This window comes from Gymnoscopelus braueri, assembly GCF_963280865.1.
Source record: "Gymnoscopelus braueri genome assembly, chromosome: 2".
Taxonomy (NCBI): domain Eukaryota; kingdom Metazoa; phylum Chordata; class Actinopteri; order Myctophiformes; family Myctophidae; genus Gymnoscopelus; species Gymnoscopelus braueri.
This window is the reverse complement of record NC_137604.1, coordinates 20,437,776-20,448,008: the sequence shown is the minus strand read 5'-3', so window position 1 is coordinate 20,448,008 and position 10,233 is coordinate 20,437,776. Positions and strand designations below refer to the sequence as shown.

The following is a 10,233-nucleotide window of genomic DNA, read 5'->3' as shown; positions in this document are numbered from 1 at the left end:
TCTAGAGTTAAGTTTCTTTTTAGTTTTCATAGGAGCCACTATGTCGAGAGCTGACTCTAATTTGAGATTAAAATGTTGAACCATATCATTCACTGAGGGAGCATCAAGTAGGGGGGGCACCTGCACACACGCCAGATGACGAGGAAACTCGTTTGCTGCAGATGAGCTAAAAAAACGTTTTTTTATAGTATATTCTGTATTGTTTTTCCCTAGATCAGAGACAGTCATATTAAAACACAATAAATAGTGGTCTGTTAGTTCGGGCTTATCAATAATACTGTCAACAGTGATATTCAAACCTTTAGTGATCACCAAGTCCAGGGTATGGCCATGTTTATGTGTTGGCCCAACAACATGTTGAATAAAGTCAAAGTTGTGCAGTAACTGTAGGAAACCCATAGCCACAACATCCGAAACAATGTCAACATGTAGATTAGCATCTCCAGTAATCAGAGTTCTGTCATAATTAGTGGAACAGATAGATAAAAGTTCTGATATTTCTGTTAGAAATAAGGCTTTGCTGCACTTTGGAGGTCGATACATACTAATCATAAGCACAGAGGATTGACTCTCCAATATGGTGGCCTGGTATTCAAATGATTTGAATTCCACTTAGCAATGGAGTTATGGGCACAGGAAAGATAAGCTATGATGCTTTTGGTCAGAGGATCCGTGTCAGAAGCATGGGAATGGATGGCAACGAGACCTTTGCAGTGGACAAGCTGATGCTCTTCAATCAGGTACTGTACTTTCACTTCACTTTCAGCCATACTGATGCCATATGGCTAGTAGAGTAATTTCACTACAGTTTCAGTAAGAGCCATCCTGATGTAAGATGGGTAGGTTTTGCTTAATGGACAATATATGTGCTAAGAAATCACTGCTGTAGTACTTTCACGAATTGTTTTGTAATTTTTACATGATAACTAAATTATGATGTTCCATCCAGGTCCGAACAAATTGCAATATTAATGTAGGCTATAGTAGATAAATGAACACTAAGAGCAACAGTAAATCACTTTTCACAAGGTTCTAATTTTTTTATTTTTTATTTCACTCTCTCTTTGTCTCTGTCTCACTTTCTTGCTCTCTCAACCAATCTCATAATAGAAAGTCTACTATGAGATTGACTGGACTAAATTCTCCTGCAAGAAGAAGCAGCTGGATGCCACCTTCAACCCCATGCAGGTGCCTGAAGATGCTCAACTGATGGGTCAGGTGTTCCTGGGCTCCTCCTCTAGCTGGGGAATGGGTGTGTTGGTCAACACCTGGACTGGAAAGCTGCCACAAAATGGTTAGAGGAAATATATTTCATTCATGCATGTAGAATCAGGCATGTACTTATGGCTGTACCTATATTAGCAAAACCCTGAGTTATTTAGTTTAATTCTGAGTGTAAATGTGTCTCCTTATGGGTCCGTTTTTGCAATCAGAGTTAACACATGATTATGCGCCTATATTAAATATTTAATATTTTAAGGGATCATTAAGTGAGGCAATCATTTCACGTCAGTCTTGTGTCACCTGTTGGGGTCCATTTTCAACATTATATTACATGGCTACTCAAAATATAGATTTTTAAAATAATTGTATTAGCTTATAAGCTTTTGCTTCCATAGCAGCATAAACAGAGTCACAACAACATATTCAGAACAGGAAACAACCTCAGAATGCCATGATTGACCAATTAGAAGTATCGAGTAGACTATTCAACAAAGCTGTGTAATAAATATAATTAGATGATGATCAGCTAATCCAATTAGCTGTCTGGGCTGGTTTCTAAATACTTAGGCGATGCATACAGTGGTCAAAATAGAAAATAAAAGGCAGAATATCACAGTCTCTTGTGCAAGAAGGGACTGTGTAGAGACTTGGGGCACATTACACATATTATGTGTTATGTGCTGCAATCACTTTGACTCTTGCTGAATCCATGTCTCTGTCCTGTGTGTTCAGGAGGGTACATGGCTGTCTACACCGAGATTGGCTGCATCCCTACCACCATCATGAGCTTCTCTCCAGAGTCTGGCTGGAGCACTGTCAGGTCAGTGAACTGTATGCATGTTATAGTCTAGTATACTGTTCCCTGTTCCCTTGGACTATACTGTATGTGTTAGTGTGGAATTTGAAACCATTTTCAGTATGTCTCAGTACTGTTACCACCCAGACTAAAGGGCCGTTCACACCAAGCATTATAACGATAACTATAAAGATATTGTTTTAAAAAAAAAAATCTAACTCAAGTGGATGGCAGAGTTGACTTGGTGTGAACGGTCCTTTATACAACAGTTTAAAAACAACATGGTCGCTGTAGACATAGTTTCTCTGTGCTGTATTCACCAAGAGTGTAAATGGATTCAAATGTTCAGTTATATCAGAAATGTTACTGGACATGATACAGGGCATGAGTCTTCACAGAGGGTCCCAGGAGACCCCAGGCCTTGGGTCTCCTAGGCCTGGGGGTCCTCAGAGTTACTACAGGGGAGCAGCCAATTTCTTTTTATAGGAACGTTTGTTTATTTGTTTGTTTTGTATGTACAGTAAATGTCTGAAAATACATATGAACATGAATCCAACATATCATTAGCAAAGATAATGTGAAAACAATCAAACATTTAAAGCAGCACTATGTAACTTTCCTCTTCTACCCCAGATTTGAACCCGGTTTATTGCGCAAGTGCTGACATTTTTACCATTGAGCTAATAGTGCTGGCCTGCTTGCTCTGGGGATGTAATCTTGATCAGGTCAAAATTTGTGTCAGGTCCTTTGTCTAGGGGAGACATGACCTTTGCCACAGTCATGTCAGAGACAAAATACAACCACCCCAATAAGTTATGTATTAACATACTCTACCAGGAGTGGGGAGGAGGCTTCACATCTGCTTTATATTTTAATCATGATCAGAGCTTCAGAGTCCCAGACTGTATGACCCGAAACATTAGAAAATTGTGGGAGGCAACAGTCTGGCCACGGCCCACGCGAGACTAGAGGCAACCCATAGTCACTTAAAAGTTAGATATTATGTGGAATAATTCCAAGCTAGTCTCAAATCTTTCAGCAGTCAACAGACATTGATGAGATAATGAGCTAGCTTTGAAAGCCTCTTATCAATTTGGAAGGGCCTTCTAAAAAAAAGGGGGGGGGGGGAAAGTTTAATATATAACACAGTTTTATACAATATGTAGTGGGGGTTCTTTCTTTGTCTCTCTCACAGCTAAGGGGTCCTTGGCCTGAAAAACAACGAAAGACCCCTGATATTGGGTATACCAGTATAGCTTACTTTCCATAGAGTGCTCCTTTAAGCTGCATGTGTGATATTGTCCTGGTGCCATCCATGCATGTCAGTGTAGGCTACTGTATAGTCAATAAACATAGCCAAGATAAATTGCTATACATTAAGATCCCACCTTGCATTAACATGCATTTTCTCTTATCCAGATAAGACTTCCAGACAACAGAACACATTTGAATGCAAAGTGTAAATGGGGTCTAATTTTACTTACCAAAAGAACAGATAAAACATAAACAAAGCTGAAACAAATAAATGAAATACATATATTAATTACTTAAATTAAAGTAAAAACTATGAAGCACTGCTGATTATGATTATGAAAGCATCTTATCATTAATCCCCCCAAAACCTTTGTTTTCATTTCAGTACTTTCAATTGGGTGCTGGGTAGCACAAACACCATGGACTTCATTGTCTCCGCCAGGCCGAAAGGCATGGCGAGAGAGTATGTTTTCGCCCCTGTCCGTCCGTGTGTCCGTGTGTCCGTCCGTCCGTGTGTCCTGTCTGTGTGTTACCACCAAATCTCCGGCACCGTTGGCCCGGTCGCTCCGAAACTGTGCACACACACTCCCTGGATGCCAATTCAGAACCTCTGCCTCAAACTTTTCACATGGGTCTGTTATAGCGCCACCTGGAGGCCAATTTGTTCAAAACCCATTTTTTTACATTACTCCTACAGATTTTATCCAAACGTCATGCAAATCGGTACACAGTATCTCTATAGTCATGTGATCAACACGGATCTGTCCGATATCCCATATTCCATCCTCATTGGCTAAGGTTGCCTTCCAAAATTTGCAGGATTGGTCCGTTTTGAACAAAATGCCTCAAATCATGAACGCAGCTTGTGATTTCCGTGAAATTTCACAAACACATTCCCACTAGGCCGAGGAAGAAATGCCACCTGCCATTTTTCACATCAGCCTCATGGTGGCGCTATAAAAGGCTGATTTGTGTTTTTCACTATAACTGCACCGATCTACGTGAAACTTTTCACGCACACTCCCTAGAGGCCAAGGAAAAACATCCGCCCTGCATTTTTCACATTTGCCTTTTATAGCGCCACCAAGAGGCCGACTTATGTAAAACATTTTTGGATATTAAGCCTTCACATTTTATCCAAATTTCACACAAATCGGTACACATGATCTCTATAGTCATGTGATCAAGATGGAACTGTTTGATTTTTCATATTTCATCCTGATTGGCTAACAATGACATCTAAAGTTTGCAGAAGTGGCCCGTTTTGAACAAAATGCCACAAATCATGAACGCAGCGTCCGATTGAGGTGACACTTTACAAGCACATTCGCACTAAGTTGAAGAACAAATGCCACCCTTTAACATTGCCCTATTATAGCGCCACCAGGAGGCCGATTTTTTCAAAACTTTTCTTTGTTGTATTACTCCTACAATTGTTGTCCAATCATCATGCAAATCGGTACCCATTATCTCTATAGTCAAGTGATCAAGATGGTTCTGTCCGATTTCTCATATTCCATCCTGATTGGCAAATTCCGAACATTGTTGGCCCACAATAACCTACCTGCCCTGGCGGAGACCTGTGCTCCGAGGAGCACTTTTTCTAGTTCCTAAGTAAAAACCTAACAAAAAAGACAACAACTATACATTAATGCTGGTTAAGATTATGAAAGCACAAAAAAGCATATGTCATCATATTTAATCCCCCCAAAACTCTTGTTGTCATTTCAGTACTTTCAACTGGGTGGTGGGCAACACAAACCCCATGGACTTCCATCCTCCGTTCTTCTGCAGAAAGGCTCAACTGGAGGAGACTGAGAAACCTGACACCTTCTTCACTGCTGTGAGATCTCTGTCTGAGCAGACCAAGAGAGAGCAGTAAACAACCTCGGGAGTGTCTCTCTCACCTAATTAAACGGATATTTCACTTTCAAAAACACTTTGGGTCATTTTATCGTCTACTCAGGCTTTTGTGAGCACCCCAGACAGTTTTTAAGTTGCTTGATTCAGTATTTAGACATTTGATATTCATTTTATCAGACACGCCCCCTTCCTATACAAACCCATTGTAACTTCAAACTCCATTTTAACAGATGCAGTTAGTTTTATTTATACATCTGTACATTTGTATTGGTTTGTGGTTTCTTGGTTCATTGTTACAAGTCAGGGACTGTATGTATGTTTCTCTCTGTAAGAAAGCCCACAGTGCTGCATTTAATGTCGGCCACTAAGGAACGCTGTTGTCATCGCTCGCAGGTGGTAGTGATTTAGAGGCATAAGATTCTTTAAATCTAGATTACAGTATATTTTTTCCACTTTTCACAACTTAGTGCAGCATTGGATCAAAACAAAATATAAATCTTAAAGCTTAAAGCTTATCAGTGGTGCACAAAATAACCATGTAGGCCTAAACAAATTAAGTGCAGAATAGTGAAGTAACATAATAACTACTTAAGAAAAAAGACTAAAAACTAACTAGTAAAAATATACTGTATATGATTTGTTTACACTTTTTTTGTACCATTGCTGTCATGGCTGTGTCACTGTTATAGAGCTGCATGTTTATGGCAAAACATATTATCGGTCCATATTGCGATCAGTTATTATTATTTTATGTTTTAATGGCAATCTTTTTTAACAAACACAATCTTGTGTTAATGCAACATTATTTTTCTTATTTTGACTAAAAGCAAAAATAAATAAGGTTTTTCCATTCAGACATATCAGTACATCTATGTCTGCATTTCATTGACTTCAAGGTGAGAAGTTTACCATATGTCACTCTAGAATCCGTCGGACCGATTCTCTAGTCTAGTCTGTTGCCTTTCAATGATTTCAAAGGCAAAAATACTACCTTAAGTCACTGCTTCAATCTTGGTTTGTTTTAACCTCTGGGAGTATTGGTGGTGGTGTACTTTGTTAAGTTTCCGGACGAGCCTTAACGAGCTTGAACAGGCTACAGCTGGAGAGATGACAAAACGTGGACTGTACTGTAGATCTACACAAAGCGACTGCAGAGACCCTGATGAAGACCTTTATAGGTCAGATTGTTGCCTTATAGGTCAGATTGTTGTCCTATTGCTCAAAACAAACCCTCCATAATTGTTTCATCAAAGACGGAGTGCCTTGGATTTCTTTTCTCTGCAAGTCTGCAATCCAACACCATTTTTTTTGGACTCAAATGGACTGCAAATTGCAATATTATTGACCCACATCAGGACACATGGTGTCAGAATTCCGTGGGCAGCGGTTAAAGAGCGAGTTTGGAGAGAGTTTTTAAAAATTAACCTCTGCCAGCGGAGAGATATAAAACCACGCCAACTCGAGAGGATTGATTAGTAGGCTATATATTTTCAAACTGGAATCGCTTCAGTCTGTCACTTTCACATAGGATAATAATGTTAAATGATAAAGTGTTCAAATGTTTTACTTAAAGTAATACTAGGTAACGTTTTCAACAAAACTAAAGTTAAATTGTATATCTTTTGCGAGTGGCAAAAGTTTCACAACACCCACTCCGTGAATTTCACCCCCGGAAGCCTTTTATTTATATATTTTCTATTGAACGTGTACGGGGGGGACTTTCCCGGGAAAATGACGTTCCTGGCCAACGTCATGACGTCGTGGCCGACGTCCTCAGGAACTACCGCAACGGTTTCCTGTTTGGCCAGGAACTACCGCGCTATTAACAAAAAGGAACCTCACGCTGATTTTAAGATAATGTAGGATTGGGAGATCGAAAAAGAACAGAAAAAGAAAGCACAGCTCATGGTAACTAATGCTCCACTGGCTAAGAGAAACGATCCGTAGATAGTATAAAACAATTAAAAGATCGCTTTTTGAAACGCTTCCGGCTTCCGGTGAAAACGAATGGAATTCTGGGTAATCGAGGACTAGGGAAATTGTATGCAGTGACGGTAGTGACCAGCAGAGGTTGCTAAAAATCGTTATTTGTGATTTTGCATTGTACAACTTTAAGTAAAAGTATCAATACTGCAATCTAGAAGTAGGCTACTGTGTTACAAGTCAAAGTCTCCAATTCAAAATGTACTTTAGTAGTAAAAGTACAAAAGTATTGGTATCAAAATGTGCTTAAAGTACCAAAAGTAAAAGTACAAAAATGTTTGAAAATAACAGATCTATACAAGCTCACTGAGCTTGTAGATCGCTATTTTCAAATAGGTATAAAATGGGGCTAAAGTGGTTAATAGCGTGGCTCCACCCCCTGAATCGTTTGCCTCGCATTCGGGGTTAGGAGTGAAATGAAAATTCAGGCTGAGTGTCAGGCTAGTTAATTTATGTTTTTATAATATAATTTATATCTGCAAAGTCACTAGTAACTTATGTTTTCAAATAATAGTGGAGTAAAAGTACAATATTTGCCTGATGATGTAGTGGAGTAGAAGTAAAAGTATAGACAATTGGAAATGCTCAAGTAAAGTACAAATACCTCAAAATTGTACTTAAGTACAGTACTTGAGTAAATGTACTTAGTTACTTTCCACCACTGCCTGGCACTTTGTTTCCCCCTCGTTGAGGAGAACCACATTCTTAGCAATGTGCTGCATTGGCTTCAGGTGAGCCTGTCATATTAGACCTCCAATTAAGAGTCAGACCAACACTTCTCATGGTTCAAACTGATCATTTTATTTTATGAATGGATATTTACATAATTTATAGATATTTACATGTTTTATATATTTACATGGATATTGATTGATGTACTTTATTTAGTAAGAGAACAACAGTAGCCTACATGGGAGTACAAATTCACAAGGTCTACTAAACTGGAAGGCTCATAAAGCACTAAGCTTGTTTAAAATGAGATCCCCACGCACACAAATCATGATGACATATGAGACAGACAGATATTCACATATATATGAGACCTTTGCTATTTACATACACATACTTGATAGAACACAAAACGGAAAGAAAAGGGTGAATATCGCTGAAAGGCAACAAGTCTCCATGCCTGATTTCAACCTCAGGGGTTAAGCAGGGGAGCAGCCAGCCAGGCTCTTCACTGTATGACTGCCGCTCAGAAAGGCCAGTGACATTCAGCTTGCTCCCCGAGTACTTCATCTTGACGGCCTAGTGGAGAGGGAAAACTAGCATTAGGATTAATCTATTTAGGCATCCCTATCTCTCACTCCATTATGCTACATTATACTAACCCTAACCCTAGTGGAGAGGGAACATTTATATTAGTATTCATCTATGCAAACATCCCTATCTTACTCCATTAGACTATACTGTACATTTATATTTACAATTAAGGCATTTAGCAGACGCTCTTTATCCAGAGCAATTTACAGTAAGCAATGAAGCCAGGTTATACTAACCCAAACCCTAGTGGAGAGGGAATCTTAGCATTAATCTATTCAAACATCCACGTCTTACTCCATCAACTTCCAAATGCCTTAGTTTGCCAACTCACCTGGAACTTTGTTTTCCCCTCGTTGACAACGACATTCTTTGCGATGTGCTGCATTATCGGCTTCAGGTGAGCCTCATCATAAGTGGTGTAATGCTGCTCTGTAGGAGACTGCAACACATGAAAAACAATCATTAGGATCATCATATGTGGGGCAATACTGCTCTGTAGGAGAAAAACACCAACCATTATTCAGGTATAAAATGTACACTCCTCCTCGCTTTCCCCTTACCAGAGTCAGATGCAGCCTGCTACTGTAGCTCCACAGTTAAGCCGGGTGTGCTTAATCTTCTTATCCATGTTTAACATGCATATAAAAAAAAATTTAAAGTGCAAAATTCTTACTACAAAATGTGGCACCAACAGTAACAAAAATATTTGCAGTGTGTGTGTTGTTTTAATAGCTCTGGCAACTGGCAAGCATACAGTAGCTTGACCACAGCCATGAACAGTGTTTTTTTGCTGCCTGCGACCACACAGCTCGTATAAGCCACTGTCTGTCTTTTAAAGCCTCCTGACACTCTTCTTGCTCTGAGTCTGAGCGCTTCCTGGAAGCACAGGTGAAGTTCACAGGCAGTTTGTGCAAAACAGAAAGCTGCATCCTGATCTGCTGCACAGGTCCGCCTTTCTGACAGACTGACACGTTGCTAGATGCTGGCATCGCGGACACCATCATCACATTCTCGTAGCACTCCAGCTCCTTGCCTTCCAGTATGTAACCATTGGCCATGCCACACTGGCCAGGTCTGGAGGTAATGCAGGCTGCAGGGAGGAGAGGAAAATGACAGGATTTAACGGCAGAACTTAACTGAAATTTGGACTTACAGATTTCTGGACCCACCAAGAATTTGGCCCTGCATAAACTGCCTGATCATGCCTGGGGTCATCCTGCGAAAGATCTCCAGGAAGACCTTGGACCTTGCAAACTTATTTTTCTCCCTTTTTCGTCTCTATGTCCAGTGGCACGTCTATCACCATCATCGTCTATCGAGATCAGAGCCGGAGGCACTGATTTTTTCCTCGTAGAACTCCAGCTCCTTGCCTTCCAGTATGTAACCATTGGCCTTGCCACACTGGCCAGGTCTGGAGGTAATGCAGGCTGCAGGGAGGAGAGGAAAATGACAGGATTTAACAGCAGAACTTAACTGAAATTGCAGCACATAACTGAAGGGGACATCAAGATGTTGGCTTTAGTAGCCAAAGACTTTGGACCTTGCAAACTTATTTTTCTCCCTTTCTCGTCTCTTATGTCCAGTGGCACGTCAATCACCATCATCGTCTATCGAGATGCAGACGCCTCAGAGCCGGAGGCACTGATTTTTTTCTGGTAGAACTCCAGCTCCTTGCCTTCCAGTATGTAACCATTGGCCATGCCACACTGGCCAGGTCTGGAGGTAATGCAGGCTGCAGGGAGGAGAGGAAAATGACAGGATTTAACAGCAGAACTTAACTGAAATTGCAGTACATAACTGAAGGGGACATCAATATGTTGGCTTTAGGAGCCAATGATAATTGAAAAAAT

General features: G+C 40.2%; 1 protein-coding gene across 1 annotated transcript; it reads left to right on the top strand.

Annotated features, from left to right (window-relative positions):
* Positions 1-626: 626 nt before the first annotated feature.
* On the top strand, positions 627-5,156 carry LOC308094647 (ependymin-like; the record flags this gene model as incomplete). Its single annotated transcript, XM_080441418.1, has 4 exons — positions 627-740; positions 1,111-1,294; positions 1,957-2,044; positions 5,006-5,156. 4 exons carry the CDS (start codon positions 627-629, stop codon positions 5,154-5,156), a joined length of 537 nt encoding a protein of 178 aa, XP_080297544.1.
* Positions 5,157-10,233: the final 5,077 nt, after the last annotated feature.